General features: G+C 42.8%; 1 protein-coding gene across 7 annotated transcripts in view; it reads left to right on the top strand.

Annotated features, from left to right (window-relative positions):
* Window positions 1-19,117, top strand: part of mapk10 (mitogen-activated protein kinase 10) — a 33,657-nt gene extending 14,540 nt beyond the window's left edge. For 2 of the 7 annotated variants that reach the window (XM_026297765.1, XM_026297758.1), the window contains exons 8-14: window positions 325-396; window positions 3,319-3,501; window positions 5,795-5,919; window positions 6,686-6,712; window positions 7,578-7,641; window positions 7,745-7,822; window positions 15,121-19,117. In XM_026297765.1, coding sequence (XP_026153550.1) covers window positions 325-396; window positions 3,319-3,501; window positions 5,795-5,919; window positions 6,686-6,712; window positions 7,578-7,641; window positions 7,745-7,822; window positions 15,121-15,263 — 692 coding nt within the window. In that variant the 3' untranslated portion in view covers window positions 15,264-19,117. Of the gene's footprint in view, window positions 1-324; window positions 397-2,295; window positions 2,368-3,318; window positions 3,502-5,794; window positions 5,920-6,685; window positions 6,713-7,577; window positions 7,642-7,744; window positions 7,823-15,115 lie in introns of all 7 variants that reach the window. The other 5 variants (XM_026297759.1, XM_026297762.1, XM_026297760.1 and 2 more) reach the window with 5 other exon arrangements.
* The last annotated feature ends 1,407 nt before the right edge of the window (window positions 19,118-20,524 follow it).

The following is a 20,524-nucleotide window of genomic DNA, read 5'->3' as shown; positions in this document are numbered from 1 at the left end:
AAAACCATGACTCATTAGCAATAGTCTGTCCATGGATGGAAGCCTGTAGGCTCAAAGGCTTTGAATTTCCTGTCACTAGTTAATCTTCATAAGACTCTGCTATTGTCTTTTCTACTTTTTTTTTGTTTTCTGTCAATATCTGTATTTCCTTTTCATTTACTTCTATGTAACACTTTCACTAATTGTTTCTCCCTCACTGCGTAACAGCTTGTGTCTAATCACGTTTGCTTCTCCCAGAAAGCTGGATGTGTCTAACACTAACCTTTGCTTTCCTCTCTTTTCTTTTGCTCCCTCTTTGCCTCATCCTCACCTCTGCGTGTGCAGTGGATATATGGTCGGTGGGGTGCATTATGGGAGAAATGGTGCGCCACAAAATTCTTTTCCCTGGCCGGGACTGTATCCTTGTTAACACATCACATGTACCTTTCACATTGTATTTTGCCCAGTTATGGCTTTGGCTCCATCATGTTACTCGTCCTAGTTACACATATTCAATGGTTATTCTGCACCTGGCTGGATTCTGTACCAGTTCTCCGTGTTATTGAAGTGAACTAAACCATATTCACATCTGGCTAGCTTTATAACACATGATCTTCTTTTAACACTTTTAATATAACATGCAATAACATCATAAAATAAACAGCATACTTTCTTGTTTTCTAGTCAGTATGTCTGACTTTTAAGTGTCATATTTTGCATACTATTTGAAGTGGTTCTGCAGTGCTATCTGGTGTGTTCTCCTGCTGAGAGGGGCTGTAATTGCATCTCCAGACGACTCCTTTCAGTAGGATGGATTTTGAGAACTAGTCCCCATGCCGGGTTTGTGTGCATGTGTGCACACATTAGGTACATCTTGCTATCTGAGGGTGCCCACATGTGTGAGTCAGGCGTAGTTATTAAGCATTCATTGAATAAATAATGAATAATTAAAGGACTCATTCTGAGCACGGTAAATAGCAGATTAGCTGGACTCACTTGGCAGAGTGAGGAAAGTTCAAAGCTTAAATACATAGACTGTTAGCATGTTAGTATTTAAAAAACCACTGCCATGATGGGGAAGTAATAACAAAGCAGAAAGGTAGAGATATATTTTTACATTGCGCAGTATTTGTGTAGGCAAAGCCTGTGGCCTCATCCTCTGTGCCCTAGACATCAACTGTTATTCAAATATTACCACAAAACACATGAATGAGCCACTAAATCCCCAGCTGGAAATCTGCAACAGTCACACTATTTATTTTCTTTTTGAGTAAGAATTCATTAAATCTGCAGTGTTCAGTTTAAAAAATGATTAGCCTTCTTTGAAAATGAAAGTATACCTTGTGATGTGTTTAAGAAGATTTGTGTGTTTAGCAGAAACAAATGGGCTTGGAAATGGCAGCCTCAGACAAGATAGTCATGGCAGAACTCACTGACAGGCAGAGCAGTTTATTATTATTGCTTTTTGTCTTCTTATGGGATTTGTAGCCAGTGTCAAAAATGTACAACATCACAATCATAAAACTACACCAGTGTATCTGCAGGTGTTAGAGGCTGAAAATCTGCTCTTCCTGAACTTGCCCTGAAAGATTAATGCTTTTTTCTGTCTATGCTCACACAACAACCTGGAGTTCTCATCATCTAACAATCCCTCTTTTATTACTGTAAATCAATCAAGTAGTCATTCACATTTTTGTTAAGCTTCCTCTTATAGATTACTTCTGGTTTCGTCCTTTAATCTAAATTTACTTTAAAGGCTTTTCATCCTGAGGTATTGACCTGGGTGAAGTTATTAGCACCTTCCTGAGTATGTGTCAGATAATAATATAGAATAGCAGTATGTCCACACAGGTCACATGCACTTGGGTGTTCGCCTGGTGGCCTTTTAGTATAGCAGTGTGTGAAGTAAGTGACTATGCATTGATGGCAAAGGAACTGACTGTGTTGTGTTCACATGTGACATACAAGTGGCATTAGTATAAGTAATTACTGGTAAAACGCACAGTATTACATGTTAGATTAGATAACACTACTGATCCTTTGGCAGTGAATTCAGTTGTTACAGCAAAAAAAAAAAACATACTGAAGAAATAGTAACATAGAATTAACAGATTATTAAAAGTTCAAATTGAGTCATCAAAAATATTTGTATTGCTTACAGGACAAGAAAGAAGAGGTTTATAGGATTAGAATTTGGAACATGTACTTAAGTGTTTTTATGTCAGTTATATGGGAAGTACACTAACATGTGAAATCATTTTTGATAGATGTTGGTAATACCAGTGTGTGTGATTGTGCATGTGTCTGTGACCCCAGTGGACATGTGGTCAGTCGGCTGCATCTTTGGAGAGGTGATAAGAGGGACAGTGCTGTTCCCTGGGACTGACCGTATCCTTCTGACCTCCTGCAGCTCCCTGGTTGTTGTGTATGCCAACGTAAAACTGGAAGAAATCTTACAGCATATCTATGACGGCAAGTTGTGTTCAAGGTGCATGATTTCACAAGATGAGTTACTCCAAACACCGTGAAGAGTCATGCTTTTTGGCACTGACATACTGAGGAAAATGCCTCGAGCTGTTCGAGCGAGTCCAGTAACTTGCTAAAGAGCCATTGATAAGAGCCTCAGTGGAGGAAACACAGCCTCACTGAGCTCCAGATGGATTGAGGCCAATGTCAAATGGAGACAAAAAGGAGGTGGAAGCTTGTGGTGTTCTAGCAAAATACAGTGATGCAGATCTCTGGTGGCTATGGCAGTTAACTGCCTCAATTTGCACTCTGTGTGAGAACGTGTGTGGATGGGTGAAGAGTAAAATGTGATGTCAACAGGAGTGGAAAATAAAGCTGACACCCCATACAAACACATACTCAGCTATACATACCTGTTACATACATACTGACATGTAGACATGTAACATGTATGTAGTGTTACCACATATTGTTCCCACGCAGACATTTTAAAAATATACATTATATCAATATAAATTCGTATAAACAAACAGACAAAGGTTTTCATCGGTTCTTGACAAAGTTCATGGAATACATATTGAGGCCCACAATTCTCATAAAGGTCTGTGGTTTATTGACAAGCCTCAGCTGTTTCTAATGGATGTTTCTGTTTTGTGTTTTTAGTAGTTTGTTTCCTTGTTGACAATACTTTGGATAACAGCCTCAGTTCTTTGATTATTTTTCTTGGTCTGAAAATTTCCATTTCATTTTCAATACTTCTTTTACTTGTCCTAAATACAAGTTTTATTGAGCATGTGTTCCCCTGAGGCATCGAGGTTACTGGAACCTGTACAGTCCATATGTGTTTCCCTTAATCCTGACCCACCACACCAGACATCGACCAGTGGAACAAGGTGATCGAGCAGCTGGGAACGCCCTCACCTGAGTTCATGAAGAAACTTCAGCCTACAGTGAGGAACTATGTCGAGAACCGGCCAAAGTATGCAGGCCTCACCTTTCCCAAGCTCTTCCCTGACTGCCTGTTCCCTGCTGACTCTGAGCACAACAAACTCAAAGGTGAAAACTTGCAGCAATTTCAGGTCCATGTTGCAGTGAAAGACTCTCTCTCTCTCTCACACACACACACACACACACACACACACACACACACACACACGTCCCTGTTTGATCCTGTAGGGTAGAGGTCTACAGTGTGACCTCACAAGACTAGTATTAACCTATCTTGCCAAAATGCCAACATCTCAACATCTTGGATGTTGGTACAGAAGTCCTGAAGCAGTAACATTTACACAACAACAATATGTGAGATCATGGAGACAGAGCCACCACAGAAGCATGTTTTTACAACCGACACAACACATGACAGCAATGAGAAGGCGCTGTTCACTCTATGACGGCAGCAGAATGAAAACAGAAATGATGCTGGCAAATTGAAACAGAAATATTATGTCTCTCCATTAAATGTTTCAGTAAATTTTATAGCCAGTCTTTGTTTTCTTACATGGCAGGTGATGCTGACGGTTGAATTATTTACACCTTGTGATGCACATGTGAGGTCATCAGGGTAGATTTTCAATTTGTGTAAGACTGGTTTATGAGTAAAAGTAATGGCATTCCCATCAGCATCAGCATTTAGTGCTAATTAGCCTACATAATCTCACAGTACCTAGCTGTAGGTGGCTATAGTCACTCAGTATAGTTTAATTGATTAATATGAAATTAAGCTTTTGTTTGGGGTTTTTTTAGATGTTGCCTACACATTCATCTAAAATATATTCAGTATAACTAACTTTTTAACCCCCTTTTGTGAGCCTTGGCAAAATGTTAACCAAGACATAATTTCTTTCTTTCTTTAAATAGTACCCTCTGTATTTTAGAAAGTGGAAATTCCCTCCAATGGGACATAGCGCCGCCCTTACATCAAAACTCTAGTCTGGTAAAAATCTCATGAATCACTTTTGTGCTTACTGCCAGAGTATCAGCTTTAAAAGAAGTGCACCCAGGGAGAGATACTGGGAAGGTGTGAGACTGGGTTGAAGTGCTGCTGTTTTGCTTGGTTTGTGCTGTGACAGGTAGGAACTGAGTCATATCCCCTGGGTTGTGGTGATTTTGAATGATAGGGGGAGAGGGTAGACAGAGAAAGAAAGTGAGATAGATAAGGAATGAGGACAGGTGGAATGAGAGCAATAGAGGAATCATTTTACACATTCACCATCTTTTTCTTATTGATGTGTTGGTGCTGAGATGAAATGCAGACTGCGCCTGGCTCATCTGTCATTCTCTATTCTCAGTTCAGTTTCTTCAATCCTTTGGTGCTGTGGAGCTATTTATAGTGAAGGTCAATGCGTGTAGGAGAGAGATGGTGTGTGGTTTAAGGGTTGTCGATTTCAGATCAGTCCAAGAGGACTTGACGGCAGAGAGACTGACCGACTGAGTGTCTGGGGATGCTGCTGCCAGTTTTTGTATCCTTAGAAAATAGAACACATTCTACATATTCATGCCCAGCAGGTAATTTTTCAGATCTCATGCATTATTTATGGCCAAGCTGACTGAACCAGCCCATAAAAATAGTACCCTAAATATTGCATCAACAGTGGTAAATCATGAATTTCAATAATGACATAGATATCTGGATAGCTGCTAATGTATTGTAGGATTGTCTATATTATGACTGCATATAAGATTTAATCATCAATGAATCTTCATGTTTATTGTTATTGGTCTTTAGAAAAATATTACAACTCACTAAAGTAGTAAAGTGCATAGCTTGTAAAATGATTTAGGACATCCATCCATCCATCCATCTTCTGTACCCGCTTTTTCCTGAAAGCCAGGGTCACGGGGATCAGCTGGAGCCTATCCCAGCTCTCTCTCGGGTGAAAGGCAGGGGTACACCCTGGACAGGTCACCAGTCCATCACAGGGCCACATAGAGACACACAAAGACAGACAACCTCTCACACTCACACTCACTCCTACGGGAAATTTAGAGTCACCAATCAACCTGACATGCATGTTTTTGGACTGTGGGAGGAAACCAGAGTACCTGGAGAAAACCCACGCAAGCACAGGGAGAACATGCAAACTCCACAAATATTTAAAAAAATAAAGTCAAAATAAATGTCTTCCCCAGCTTTCATTCTGTAAAACATGTCTGTTTGACTGAGTTGCTGTGAAAGCCTGTTTTTTTTTCCAATCCCTGCCATTTCTCTGTCTCTGCTCCGCCAGTCTTATTGTGATTCATATTCCCCTGACGTACTAGTGCAATGGAGGCATATTTTCTTGCCTTCTAAAATCACCCAGATGTGTTTTTTTTTTTTTTGGTTTTGCTTTGTTTTTTTAAACCACAGCTAGCCAAGCCAGAGACCTGCTGTCTAAGATGCTGATCATCGATCCCGCTAAACGGATATCGGTAGATGAAGCCTTACAGCACCCCTACATCAATGTGTGGTATGATCCAGCTGAGGTGGAGGCGGTGAGTAGGCCTATGGCAGTGCCATGTATCGATTACTATCTCTAGCTGTCTTTTGATTAGTTAGCACTGTTTAATGGTTCTCACTTTATGTTTGCATCATCTTTTACATAAATAATGAAAACGACTCCCCTTGTTTTGTTTTCATTTAAACAAAGCAGCTCTAGTGATTTACAGTACATATATCAATATGTAATCTGTAGACTGTTCTGTAACAGTGCAAAATGCAGACAGTGCATTTATAATCATGTTTAATATTTTTGGTTCACATCTGATGTTCATTTTGCTCATGTTCATTTATTTCTTTATGTGCAAACTCCTTAAATATAGTTTAGTAAAATAACTCAAACTTTGCTGCTGCAGTATAAAAGACAAACTTACAGTTAAGCATTATGTTGGATTGTAAGACTGGCGGCTTCTGGATTATTTGGCCCAAGTCTAATTCTCAATCAGGACCTCATTAATATGAGGTGAGATTGGGAGAAGTCATCTGCAGCTTGATACTTCCACTTACAACAATACACTAATGAGTGCATGATAAGCTGATGGATTTTATTGTAGCTGCTGTGATTCATAGTTTCCTATTGTTTTTCACATACTGCGTATCATTTTTATACGATTCTATGACTGTGCACTTGTCAAGTTGTTGACACTGTTGATGGTTTTAATGATATTGTTAACAGAGTTGATGAGGTATGTATTTAATATTGCATTTCAACACATTTTCTGCCGTATTCCCTTTCTCTAATGTCATCTCATACTGATGAAGGCCAGAGATCTCATCCAAATATCTATGGTAAATAAAAATCACCCTACATCAAAGAAAGGCTTTATTAAGGCTAGGGAAGAGGACACAGTTAGTTTTACACTGTTGATCAGCAATTATAGTAAAAATCTCTATGATAGACACTGATTTATACTTTACAATCGGAGAATTTGTCAATCTGTCAATGTCATTACTAAAATGAAGAAGGCTCACTGTAGTGTGTACCTACAGGCCAAAGAGGTGCTGCTATCTTTATCAATGTATTCATGCTAAATCCAAAGGACTGCCTATAAACCATCTTCAGGCTGTTAAGTTAAGAAGTGATAACTCCTGGATGGTAAAATTCCTTTGGTGAATCTTTATTTCGAGTTATACCCCTCACTTCTGTCCTGGTGTGGATGCTGGATGCTGATCTGTAGCTGTCTGTCATCTGCTGGAGGTTTAAGGGTGGTCCTGTCAACTGCAGTGACAAAGAGGAGGATTATGGTGTCAGAGACAGGGGCAGGATCTCTGTGATAAGAGGGGTTGACTGGATGCCAGACAGCATATTTGTGTCGTATTAGGTGAAATGACAATCCTGTGGAAGAAGGTCATAGGCACTTTAGCTGGACAGCTTTCCAGATCAGTACTTATCTAATTTAAATATAGTCCTGACTTACTTCTTTCATTTATATTTTATATTCTTCATCACAATTCACATGGCTACTATCTTTGTATATTTTTATTTTGTCAACAATAATCTTGCTAAATTATATGCATAAAAAATGACCTGAAATGTTTTTGTATGGATATCCTATTGGAAATGCTCAATGCTATCAACCATACACATAAATAACACTGAAAGATTAGATTAGTCTGAAGATAAACTAAAACAGCTGCACTCTCTCTCTTTTAGCCTCCGCCCCAGATCTACGACAAGCAGCTGGATGAAAGAGAACACTCCATTGATGAATGGAAAGGTGAGAATAATAATACAAACTGCAAACAAACAGTTTACCACTTTATTGTGTTTTGTCGTATAGTATTTTAATGACTTTTTCTTCCAACATCGCTCCTTGGCAGAACTAATCTATAAAGAGGTGATGAACTTTGAGGAGAGAACGAAGAATGGCGTTGTGAAGGGACAACCTTCACCTTCAGGTACTCTCAGTGCATAAGCCTAATCGCTCTGTAAGTGAATTTACTATAACCTTATTGGATTTTTCCCTTGTAAATAGAGAAACCCATTGTGTTGTTGATCACGTGTCTCTGCTTGTTGCATCTCAAGTTAAATGTTGTTTATTTCAGTGGTGTCATTTTGTGTAAGTGTTTGTTAAATAGCGATGTAAGATAATTGATAACTGCTAATATTTCCTATTTGTACAGAATTTTGAGTAGCAGATGGTGTGTGTGTATATGTTTGAACATATCATGACTTCAGGTTAGGGTCCTCTGGGGTCCATCATAGGAAATTTCAGTTTTCAGCTGCAGCAGATATTTTTAGGGCCCAAAGGGGCCATTTTTGAACTGGTTCCCATAGGCAAAAACTCACGAAATTTACTGCAAACATCTGTTACCACAATGAGCACTCACAGACAAAGTCTAAGTGATGAGTATGGCCCAGGGACTCCGTGGCTCCCCTTTATGTCAGTGAGTCTTGTGGTTTGCAAGTAGTTTCAGCTACACACACCAAACTTGGTCGGTGTATTGAACTCCCCAGTACGAACATTTTTTTGCACATACATTACTATAGTCACACCCAAGCATTTTATATGTTTTCACACATGCACGCACGCGCGCGCGCACACACACACACACACACACACACACACACACACACAGAGGAATTTCACTTTCTCTTACATCTTTCATGAGATTTGTGTCAAATTTGGTACCAAGATATTGCAAATGTCAAATTGCGAGCATTTTTTTGATATTTTGAAATATGACAAATATTGTTATGACGAACTAACCCCGGATGGAGAACGGAGGTCTCGGTCCCCTTATGGTGTGGAGGAACCGGAGAACCAAGGGGTACTGCGGCACAGCCCATGCCGGGCTCAGATAATCACATGCCGGCTAATGGCCGCTGGAAATTCCGCTCATCTGGTGGTGGCGAAGAACCAGAGAACCAAGGGGTACTGTGGTACAGAACATGCCCGTCGAAGGAACTCACAGGTCGGCTAATGGCCACTGGACGTCCCGGTCCCCTGGTGGTGGTGGCGGCGAAAAACCAGAGAACAAAGAGGCACTGTGGTACAGCACATGCCCGTCGAAGGTACTAACAGGCCGGCTAATGGCCGTTGGACGTCTCGGTCCCCTGGTGGTGGTGGTGGCGGCAGCGGCGAAGAAGCAGAGAACCAAGGGGTACTGTGGCACATCCCATGCAGGGCTCAGATAATCACATGCCGGCTAATGGCCGCTGGAAATTCCGCTCATCTGGTGGTGGCGAAGAACCAGAGAACCAAGGGCCACTGTGGTACAGAACATGCCCGTCGAAGGAACTCACAGGTCGGCTAATGGCCACTGGACGTCCCGCTCCCCTGGTGGTGGTGGTGGTGGCGGCGAAGAACCACAGAACAAAGAGGCACTGTGGTACAGCACATGCCCGTCGAAGGTACTAACAGGCCGGCTAATGGCCGTTGGACGTCCCGGTCCCCTGGTGGTGGTGGTGGTGGCGGCGGCGGCGGCGAAGAAGCAGAGAACCAAGGGGTACTGTGGCACATCCCATGCCGGGCTCAGATAATCACATGCCGGCTAATGGCCGCTGGAAATCCCGCTCCCCTGGTGGTGGCAAAGAACCAGAGAACAAAGAGGCGCTGTGGTACAGCACATGCACGTCGAAGGTACTCACAGGTCAGCTAATGGCCACTGGACGTCCCGGTCCCCTGGTGGTGGTGGTGGCGGCGGCGGCGGCGAAGAACCAGAGAACCAAGGGGTACTGTGGCACAGCCCATGCCGGGCTAAGATGGTCACAGCCGTCTAATGGCCGCTGGAAATCCCGCTCATCTGGTGGTGGCAAAGAACCAGAGAACAAAGAGGCGCTGTGGTACAGCACATGCCCAAGGAAGGTACTCACAGGTCGGCTAATGGCCGCTGGAAATCCCTCTCCCTTGGTGGTGGCAATGAACCAGAGAACAAAGAGGCACTGTGGTACAACACATGCCCGCCGAAGGTACTAACAGGCCGGCTAATGACCGCTGGAAATCCCGCTCCCGTGGTTGTGGTGGTGGTGGTGGTGGCGGCGGCGGCGGCGAAGAACTAAGGGTACTGTGTCACAGCAGACGCCGGGCTAAGATGCTCACAGGCCCGCTAATGGCCGCTGGACATCCCGCTCCCCTGGTGGTGGCGGCGAAGAACCACAGAACAAAGAGGCACTGTGGTACAGCACATGCCCGACGAAGGTACTTACTGGACGGCTAATGGCCGTTGGACGTCCCGGCCCCATGTTGGTTTTGTTGAAGATTCAGAGAACTAAGGGGTACTGTGGCACAGCCGATGCCGGGCTAAGATGCTCACAGGCCCGCTAAAGACCGCTGGAAATCCCGCTCCCATGGTGGTGGCGAAGAACCAGAGAACCAAGGGGTACTGTGGTACAGAACATGCCCGTCGAAGGTACTCACAGGTCGGCTAATGGCCACTGGACGTCCCGGTCCCGTGGTGGTGGTGGTGGTGGTGGTGGTGGTGGTGGCGGCGAAGAACCAGAGAACCAAGGGGTACTGTGGCACAGCCCATGCCGGGCTAAGATGGTCACAGCCGTCTAATGGCCGCTGGAAATCCCGCTCATCTGGTGGTGGCAAGGAACCAGAGAACAAAGAGGCGCGGTGGTACAGCACATGCCCAAGGAAGGTACTCACAGGTCGGCTAATGGCCGCTGGAAATCCCTCTCCCTTGGTGGTGGCAATGAACCAGAGAACAAAGAGGCACTGTGGTACAACACATGCCCGCCGAAGGTACTAACAGGCCGGCTAATGACCGCTGGAAATCCCGCTCCCGTGGTTGTGGTGGTGGTGGCGGCGGCGGCGGCGAAGAACTAAGGGTACTGTGTCACAGCAGATGCCGGGCTAAGATGCTCACAGGCCCGCTAATGGCCGCTGGACATCCCGCTCCCCTGGTGGTGGCGGCGAAGAACCACAGAACAAAGAGGCACTGTGGTACAGCACATGCCCGACGAAGGTACTTACTGGACGGCTAATGGCCGTTGGACGTCCCGGCCCCATGTTGGTTTTGTTGAAGATTCAGAGAACTAAGGGGTACTGTGGCACAGCCGATGCCGGGCTAAGATGCTCACAGGCCCGTTAAAGACCGCTGGAAATTCCGCTCCCATGGTGGTGGCGAAGAACCAGAGAACCAAGGGGTACTGTGGTACAGAACATGCCCGTCGAAGGTACTCACAGGTCGGCTAATGGCCACTGGACGTCCCGGTCCCGTGGTGGTGGTGGTGGTGGTGGTGGTGGTGGCGGCGAAGAACCAGAGAACCAAGGGGTACTGTGGCACAGCCCATGCCGGGCTAAGATGGTCACAGCCGTCTAATGGCCGCTGGAAATCCCGCTCATCTGGTGGTGGCAAGGAACCAGAGAACAAAGAGGCGCGGTGGTACAGCACATGCCCAAGGAAGGTACTCACAGGTCGGCTAATGGCCGCTGGAAATCCCTCTCCCTTGGTGGTGGCAATGAACCAGAGAACAAAGAGGCACTGTGGTACAACACATGCCCGCCGAAGGTACTAACAGGCCGGCTAATGACCGCTGGAAATCCCGCTCCCGTGGTTGTGGTGGTGGTGGTGGTGGCGGCGGCGGCGGCGAAGAACTAAGGGTACTGTGTCACAGCAGACGCCGGGCTAAGATGCTCACAGGCCCGCTAATGGCCGCTGGACATCCCGCTCCCCTGGTGGTGGCGGCGAAGAACCACAGAACAAAGAGGCACTGTGGTACAGCACATGCCCGACGAAGGTACTTACTGGACGGCTAATGGCCGTTGGACGTCCCGGCCCCATGTTGGTTTTGTTGAAGATTCAGAGAACTAAGGGGTACTGTGGCACAGCCGATGCCGGGCTAAGATGCTCACAGGCCCGTTAAAGACCGCTGGAAATCCCGCTCCCATGGTGGTGGCGAAGAACCAGAGAACCAAGGGGTACTGTGGTACAGAACATGCCCGTCGAAGGTACTCACAGGTCGGCTAATGGCCACTGGACGTCCCGGTCCCCTGGTGGTGGTGGTGGTTGTGGCGGCGGCGAAGAGCCAGAGAACCAAGGGGTACTGTGGTACAGCCCATGCCGGGCTCAGATAATCACATGCCGGTTAATGGCCGCTGGAAAGTCCGCTCATCTGGTGGCGGCGAAGAACCAGAGAACCAAGGGGTACTGTGGCACAGCCGATGCCGGGCTAAGATGCTCACAGGCCCGCTAAAGACCGCTGGAAATTCCGCTCCCATGGTGGTGGCAATGAACCAGAGAACGAAGAGGCACTGTGGTACAACACATGCCCGCCGAAGGTACTAACAGGCCGGCTAATGGCCGCTGGAAATCCCGCTCCCGTGGTTGTGGTGGTGGCGAAGAACCAGAGAACAAAGAGGCACTGTGGGACAGCACATGCGCGACGAAGATACTAAAAGTCCGGCTAATGGCCGCTGGAAATCCTGCTCCCGTGGTTGTGGTGGTGGCGAAGAACCAAAGAACAAAGAGGCACTGTGGTACAGCACATGCCCGAAAGTACTAACAGTCCGGCTAATGGCCGCTGGACGTCCCGGTCCCCTGGTTGTTGTGACGGCGGCGGCGGCGAAGAAGAAGAACCAGAGAACCAAGGGGTACTGCGGCGCAGCCCACGCGGGGCCATTGGACATCCCGGTCCCCTGGTGGTGGTGGTGATGATGAAGACCCCGAGAACCAAGGGTGGTACAGCATATGCCCAGCTCACAGGCAGTCTACAGGCGGCGGGACGTCCCTTTCCCTTGGTCGTTGGGAAGAACCAGAGATCAAGGGATACCGTAGCAAAGCGCATACGGGCTAAAGTGTTCACAGCCCGCTACGGGCGACTTGACATGCCGGTCACCTTGTGGTGCGGAGAAACAACAAACCTCAGTGATTACTGAGAATAAACTATGATGATAAATGAGCAACACAACAGACTGACATAGAGCCACTGCGTGGCAGGCTAACAATTAGTGTTTCCTGTGTGCAAAGGTTTTGAAAATTGGCACAGTCATTAGATGCCTCCACCTTCATGTTTAATGCTGTTCTCATAATTTGCCACAGGGAGGCAGTAAGCAGTCATGCTAACACTGAACAGTTCAGCCAGACTCCTGTGTAATCAGAGATTGAAGAATGTCTTTTTGCAAAGTAAGAGCCAGAGCCATTCTTCATTACAAAACAAACAGATCCGTTTTGATGATTTGAAAAGCAAGTTGAATGTTAAATACTGATATTAAATCATTGCATTTCAAATGCAGTGCGAGTACTGTCTCATAATAGTCAAATCACTGTGTAGAAATCTTCTTGCAGAAAGCTTATGAACACTCATAGCTCATCCAAAAACAAGCATCAGTCTCGGACACCTAACAGTTCAAACAGCATATAAACAGTTATCATACTTTTTGCATCTCCACAAATGTAGTTGTATATATTATTTAGTTCAGAGAGTGAATTTATATTGCAGTAGCAGTTTTCTGTCACACAAATTCACCAGCTCCATATTTCTTCTTCTTTCTGTCCTCTTGTAAAAAGCAGATGGGCAGGTCTAGTGTCTGATGCCAAGTGTAGCACATGCAGTGCGGTGCAGTAGCTGCAGACGGCAATGTTTTTAACTGCAGCAGGGAAATGGAAGAGCTGACAACACAAACTATACATCCAGTCAGAACCACATAAAACCTGTCTATTATTAGTCTATTATTAATATTATTGTTCTGTTATGAATAGCATTGCTTGATGGGGCTGTTATGTATAAGCCTGTTCTAATTGCTTGTTTGGTACTGTATACATGCAGTATCTACAATATTACCAAATTTACAAATATCCATTTAATAATAATGTCAAAAAATTGAAATTACTAATTGAAAATGGTAGCAGAAGAGTTCAAGTCTGAAATATGGTTTAGTCCTTATTAGCAGTGCCAAAGCTGCACACAACTTTCGTCCACCAAATATATACCCGCTTATTTTTATTTAGTCATAGGGATCTGGAGCCTATCCCAGCTCTCTTTGGGTGAAAGGCAGGGGTACACCCTGGACAGGCCACCAGTCAAACAGCAACTTAATTTATGTATTTAAAGGCATCTTTCATCTTCTGTTTTAGTAATCACTTCACTATGTTAAGGTCATTTTTCAAAAGGCAAAGCAACAGATATTCCCAAAGTATTCACTGTAAGTAAACCTACAAATGCACTGACTGCTTGAATCGATGCCAGCTATTAATCCTGATTTGTTCTGTGTTATTTTGGGTCAGCAGCACTTCCCACAAGTCTCCATTAAACAATTAACTGCCAGAGGGAACAGACACACACAGCAGATCCATGATTTTCCTGCCCTTATGTGCATACTCTCTTTACAAATTACAAGACTATTGGTATGTTTGGAAGTAAAAGTGATAGCTTGAGCATTTTCCTTGTATTGACACTACCCTTATATTCTCATCTTTTCCCCTTTTAATCAAACTTTACTCTTTGTACTGTGTTGGCAAAAGCAGAGTGCCCACATATTGATTTGTTCAAGTCATCTTACAGAGTAGAACCCACTCGCTGCGGAGTTAATGAAAGTGCTGTCCAAACCCTGGGAGGTTGAGCTGGGTGGTCCCTTCACACCTTCTCATCCTTCTTTTTGAAAAAGGAGATTAACAGCCTTGTTTGCAAGTTCACAGCTAGTAGACTAAATAAATTCTTCCATAATGAAATCTTCAAAAACTTTGCTGCTGGCTGCCTCCACATTTGACTTGGAAATAAGATCAATATGAGAAAATTGATCTGATATTTTAGAAACAGGAAATGCCTGAACTGTTTTGTCATAGCAATATGCTTATGATATAAGAAAATAACTTCACCTATGCCACTATGTGATAAAAATAGGTGATGCTCATAAAAACATTAGTCCTAACAAAGCATGACTCTCTATTGAAATGGAAAACCATCACATTGCTATTTGCTGGCATTCAAATGACTACAGGAAACATGTGGTTAAGGATTGTTAAAAGGCTGCAGCCTTGACTGATCTTTCCTGTGAACCCCATTGAACCAAAACCTTAATTACCATTGTCTCATTTTAGACACACTGTGACTGTGGTGTCCCATAGCTGTTGTTAGTGAAGTTCATGTCTTAATTTCAGAAAACAAATTAAGCTGTGCTGAACATTCCTCTCACTATAGCCTCTGTGTGCAATTGCAAAATATCTCTGCTGGTTGTATTTCTGCTCCTGTCTTTAACAGGACTCTTTTACGTTGTAACCCCCTGCTGCTGTTGATTCCCTTAGCACAGGTGCAGCCGTGAACAGCAGCGAGAGCCCCCCTCCCTCCTCGTCCATCAATGACATCTCCTCGATGTCCACCGACCAGACCCTGGCCTCAGACACTGACAGCAGCCTGGAGACCTCTGCAGGACCCCTGGGGTGTTGCAGGTGACTAGCCGCCTGCCTGCGCAACCCCATGTTCTTCCGAAGGTGAAGAACCCAACCGAAATGACCAACTAAAAATACAAAAAAAAAAAGGAACAAATATCAAAATTAATATATTAAAAAGAGAAACATGAGTTATGGAAACACAGAATCTGAAATCTAAAGCCTGTGCATTGTCCTTCAAAATGAGCAGTGGTATTTAAACTGAAGTAAATGAGCTGAGATATATGTTAATGATCCTCTAGTTGCTTTGCTTATATTACCCCAAATATCTTCTATATGGCATTCAAGCAAAAATGACCAAATGCTTAGACTTGCATCTCCTGTAAAGTGCATATTGGCTGGCTGCTGGTCTCCAAGTTACTTACAAAAGCATTTATGCTCCAATCATTGTGGCAAGGTGGGCTGTCAGTTTGCTTATCGATACTGTACAGTATGCCTTTTCCTCTTTCCCATTAAACCCTTATGTAATGACACTGCTGTATTTTAACTTCTAGGCTTTGTCTTAGACACTCTCACCCTACACAACCCCCAATGTAAGGTTGCCTGATTTGTGTGTTTTTATGTGATTATTCTGCAGGGATTTGTAGATGCCCTCAACAGGAGCGGCACCCCCTGTCATACTTGTAAATAGTGTAATTCTGTACAGCTGAAGGGCACATAGAGTGGGACTGACGGCCAGTACACTGGGAATTTTTTTTCTGACTAGCACACCTTGCCACATCACTGCTTTCCACCTCAGTTGCCCCTGCCTATTGCTGTAGTCCTGCATGATTAGATTTAAGACAATGCTAATCTCACTGTATGCTAAATTGAGTCTGTATAGAGGCTTTTGTATATACAATGTAAACTAACTCAACTCCAGACATGGGAGGGTCTGGTCACAGGATAGGACATGTGAGTGTGTGTGTGTGTTTATGAAACACAGGCAAGCCAGTAAAAAGTTTGTAGATGTCTTGACAAAGTCTGGGACTGAAAGGGTCACTACACCCAGAAATATACTTGTAAGATTACCATTAAGAAGCTTGATTTGAGTGTAATGCCCCTTTTATTTCCCTTGGCAGTGTATGATCAGTCCCTCCGTCACCCCACAGGCTGGCCTACAGCCCTGCATGTCACTGTGTATCATTCACCCCTCATCGGCACAGGAGGACGGTCTGTTTCACTGCGGCCGTACCAGGCGACTGTTCTGATTTATTTAATTCTTTGAAACTGAACACTTTTGGAAAGAAATGCAAGTGATTCAGTTAGTAGTTCAAAGTTTAGAGTGATGAGTGTTAACCTTGTAGCTATGTTGAAAGTAAACTCATGTACATGATTTCACTTCAAACTAAAACAAAAACTCATTCTTTGCTTTACGCTAATACAGAGGGAACTGGAGATAGGCTTCTCGGTTATGTCTTAGCTGGAAGACGTATTTATTTTGATACATGGAACCTGAATATGGCAAGTGCCTTTTGGAATGAAGCATTGCAGGTGCAGAAATTATATTATTTTGGTAGTTTTTCCTCTGCTTCTTCTTTTTCTGCCTTAAAATTATCTGAGTCTTCAAGTCACCAGATATTTTGGTTGAAATGAAGAAAACCACACTGGTGAGATGATGATGCCACTTTGACTTGTAGGAGTTTCGTAGTGTAACATCAAATAGTTTTCCTCAGATTTCATTGCTTTTGATGCTTTTTTCACATCATAAAAATCTTTCTGCCATTTTACATTTTGATGACATTATTTATTTGAGTTGCTAAATTGAATCTCCATAAACACAGGGTGACCAGAGGAGAAGTAGCTCATGCACACTCCCTCTGCTTGCTGCTCCAGGTCTAACCTTGGATTGTGCAAATCCATTGTTTCTTTATTTAATAAGGTTTGGCAGCCTGGAATCAGAAGAAGCATTATCTCATACTTAATACAACATTGCATCCAAGACCACTGTCTATCTCTATTCACAACAACACTATGAGCTGCAATTGTGAATATGTGATTACTGATTTAGCATATAGGTTATTAAGTTAAGTTAAATTAATGAGGTAAGAAACTAATTTGATATTATTTGATATCCACTACCATATTTTACAGTGTGAATTCATGTAGGTTTGGTGGTTGCACTTGAACGAACCACTGTTAGGTTGTAAAATCATATTTTATAAGCAAAGAAATCATTTTCACCCTAATGCAAGTCTGTTGATAGATGGGAAGACATTCTGAGCTGTGTCTGTACAAAACAAATAGTTTGCATAAAGGATGGTGTGTGGATGTCGTGTTTTATCACTTGACAATCAGATAAAGTGACAATATACAAATATCAAGAGCACATGCAGGAATGCTTAGTCTGTCGCTCAGTGAAATAAAGTGAGACATTGGTTTTGTTTCAAGCGCATTAAAACTGCAATTATAACTTCTATAATGATGACCAAACTTCTTGCATGGTTCATGTCAACTGGTTAAGAATAAAGGTTCAATCTTGGTCTGGACATTGCTAAAACGTCCTTGAGGAGAAGTGGTAATAGTCTATTTGTTTCTAAACATGTTATTTGATAGTCTAACTTATCTCTTCTCTTGAAATCCCTCTCCAAACCTGTCCACATAACATCCAATAGCTACTTTGTTAACACTCTTTCTGCCTGTGGCTTGTGTACACTGAACCACACACAGACTTACAGAGCTAAGAGGGTAACTGAGGGTGGCGTCTCCAGAATAAGCTACGGCTAGCTTGGCTTTCTGTTCAGGGTCTGGCCAGGGCAATCTTTCAAAACAGGGTGCAACTTTAAATTCTTTGCTTTTCGAAAATGTTCCGATAAATTTCTCACAAAGGCGTCTCGTGTGTGAGTCAACTCCTGTACCACAAATTCCCACAGTACTGTTACAGTTTTTCTACAGGGCATTTTAACCATCCTAACTACACTATTCTTTTCATACCTTTACATGTTCTGGTCACTACAGAGTACAATAATTGAAACATATAATGTACTTTTTTTCTTTTTCTGAATGTGAACTTTGGATCTTTTTATAAGACATCCCTCCAGACAATTCTGTTATAATAAAAGGTGCTTTTGGTCCTGTGTAAGGTACCTGAAGTACGGATGATTCTAACACAGAAACAGCTGGGTTGTCAGCACTGAATGTAGAAATGAATGGTTTCACAGTTACGCACATCATTGCTGCTCCACTCATCAGTGTGTGTGTGTTTTCAAATTAACCAGCATTCAACTCAAACTGTAAGTTTGAATTGGAAGATTTGTTCTGGAATCTGGACAAATTATTTACAATACACATTCGGATTTTTCTTTTAATACGAGATCACGACTTTGTGTGATTGCTTTACAGAATGTTTGATAGAGAAGTATGTGTTTAGATTTGTGGCTGACTTGTCATCCAGCTACAATTTTATTGCCAATATGAAAGTTGGGATACATCTTGTACTTGGCTGTGCCAACATAAAATCTTTGGACTCAGTACTTGTGATCTCCAGGTTGTTTTTCACCACTTTCTTTTATGTCATATTGTAAATAACAACAATCGGACAACGCAATAAACACTTATTGCACTCAGACAGGGAGGCAAGCTACTGCAAAGGGTCAGGTGATGCTAAAATGTCTTAAATGTGGACCGAAATGTGGAGCTCTACAATGAGGAAACCATCTGAATCAGGTGATGTTGATCTTTAGTTCTTTTATGATTCCTTCTCTCTTGTTTCTTTTACTCCGTGCTGTTTTAATGAATCATTCTTTTGACATTGTCAGGTTGAAAAAATAAAATAAAATAAAATTGTAACTGTTTCACGCTGATCTCAAAGCTTCAGGCTTCAAAACAAATGCTAAAGAAAAAAAAATCACTGAAAGCTGTTACTGTAAACACAACATTTTAAAGGAACTGTGTATGTAAAAATAGTATATGTATGTGATTGAAAATAAACAAAACCTTTGATCTTGGACAAATGTGTCGCCGTTTCTTTTACCTGGTGATTTTCAATTCAGTAACTTTGGTTTTACTGTAGCCTACTGTCAATGTTATTCATTTATGGAAATATATAATATATACAGTTCACCAGTACAGTTGATTACAATCCAGTTACCCTCACTTAACTGTTAAGCCATAAAGGATATTTTTATAATAATGTTTAGATCACCTTTACACTGATTTTTATGTTTAAGCATTGAAGTCAGAGGTTTGATGTACTTCAATGAATTATACTGCAAAGCTTTGTCCCCTCCTAGATGTAAATATGAAGAACAAAAGTGTCTCAGTATAATTTAATGTCACCAACTGGACAGCATGAGCGTCATAAACATACATTTTAGGGCATAGTTACTGCACTGGACTGTATTAGATTCTACGTGTCTTCATGATCGGGGGCACTGGGTGCACATCATTATTGTTGCATAACATTACGTTAAACATGGCAGGAGTGTAATTACCCATATCTAATGTCATTTTGCTGCAGGCAAAACAGATCTTGAGTTACTGTCGTTTGATTTTTATGGTCTGTTTCAGTCATAAAAATGTTTTCAGCCAGTTACAGAAACAAATGTCCATATTGGAATGAGATATGTTATATCTCTGCCTGACAGATATGCTTCTACCCTGCCAAATGTTAAACTCTCACACAATGTCCACAACATAAATTGTGATAAATGCTCAGACATTGATGGTCCCAGCTTTCAGATGCAATCTGAACAGAATATTGAGTTTTAGACTGTTGGTCAGACAAAACAAAGCCATAGCAACTTGTACTGAGAATGTTTACTTTTTTTTTTTTTTTTGATAATGAAAACAATGAAAATAGTAATTAGCACCACAGATGAACATCTGGGTATATCCTTTCCAGTTGTTTTAAATACAATAAAGTTGCAACCTCAAAACTAAGACACATTAAAAAAAAAACTGGACACGGATGGAAGTTTCACCCGAAAATGCCTCTTTATTCATATTATCATTTTTAAAAGTTCTTTTTTGTATCAAGTATCATGTCATGAAAGTATTCCACTATCCCAACCCTCCTCTCCCTCTTGCCCTGTGTCCATAATCTGCTCTTTTGTGTGGAATTCACAGAATAAGGTGACACTGTCAGCTTAGTTTGAGCCTATTATCTCCCAGTGAAGGGTGCAAAATGAGAAGCAGAGGCCCACCTTCCGTTGTTCAGGCACTTTTTTCATCTTCATATGCACATAGCAGATATCCTGCATTGACCAGCAGCAGGTTTAAATGGGACATGGTCTTGAGGAGAAAAGTAGCCTGTAGCAATGTATACCTACAGTAAAACACCTTTTG

The sequence above is a fragment of the Mastacembelus armatus genome, chromosome 12 (assembly GCF_900324485.2).
Source record: "Mastacembelus armatus chromosome 12, fMasArm1.2, whole genome shotgun sequence".
NCBI lineage: Eukaryota > Metazoa > Chordata > Actinopteri > Synbranchiformes > Mastacembelidae > Mastacembelus > Mastacembelus armatus.
The sequence above is the reverse complement of the archived record's forward strand: the minus strand, read 5'-3'. Positions and strand labels throughout refer to the sequence as shown.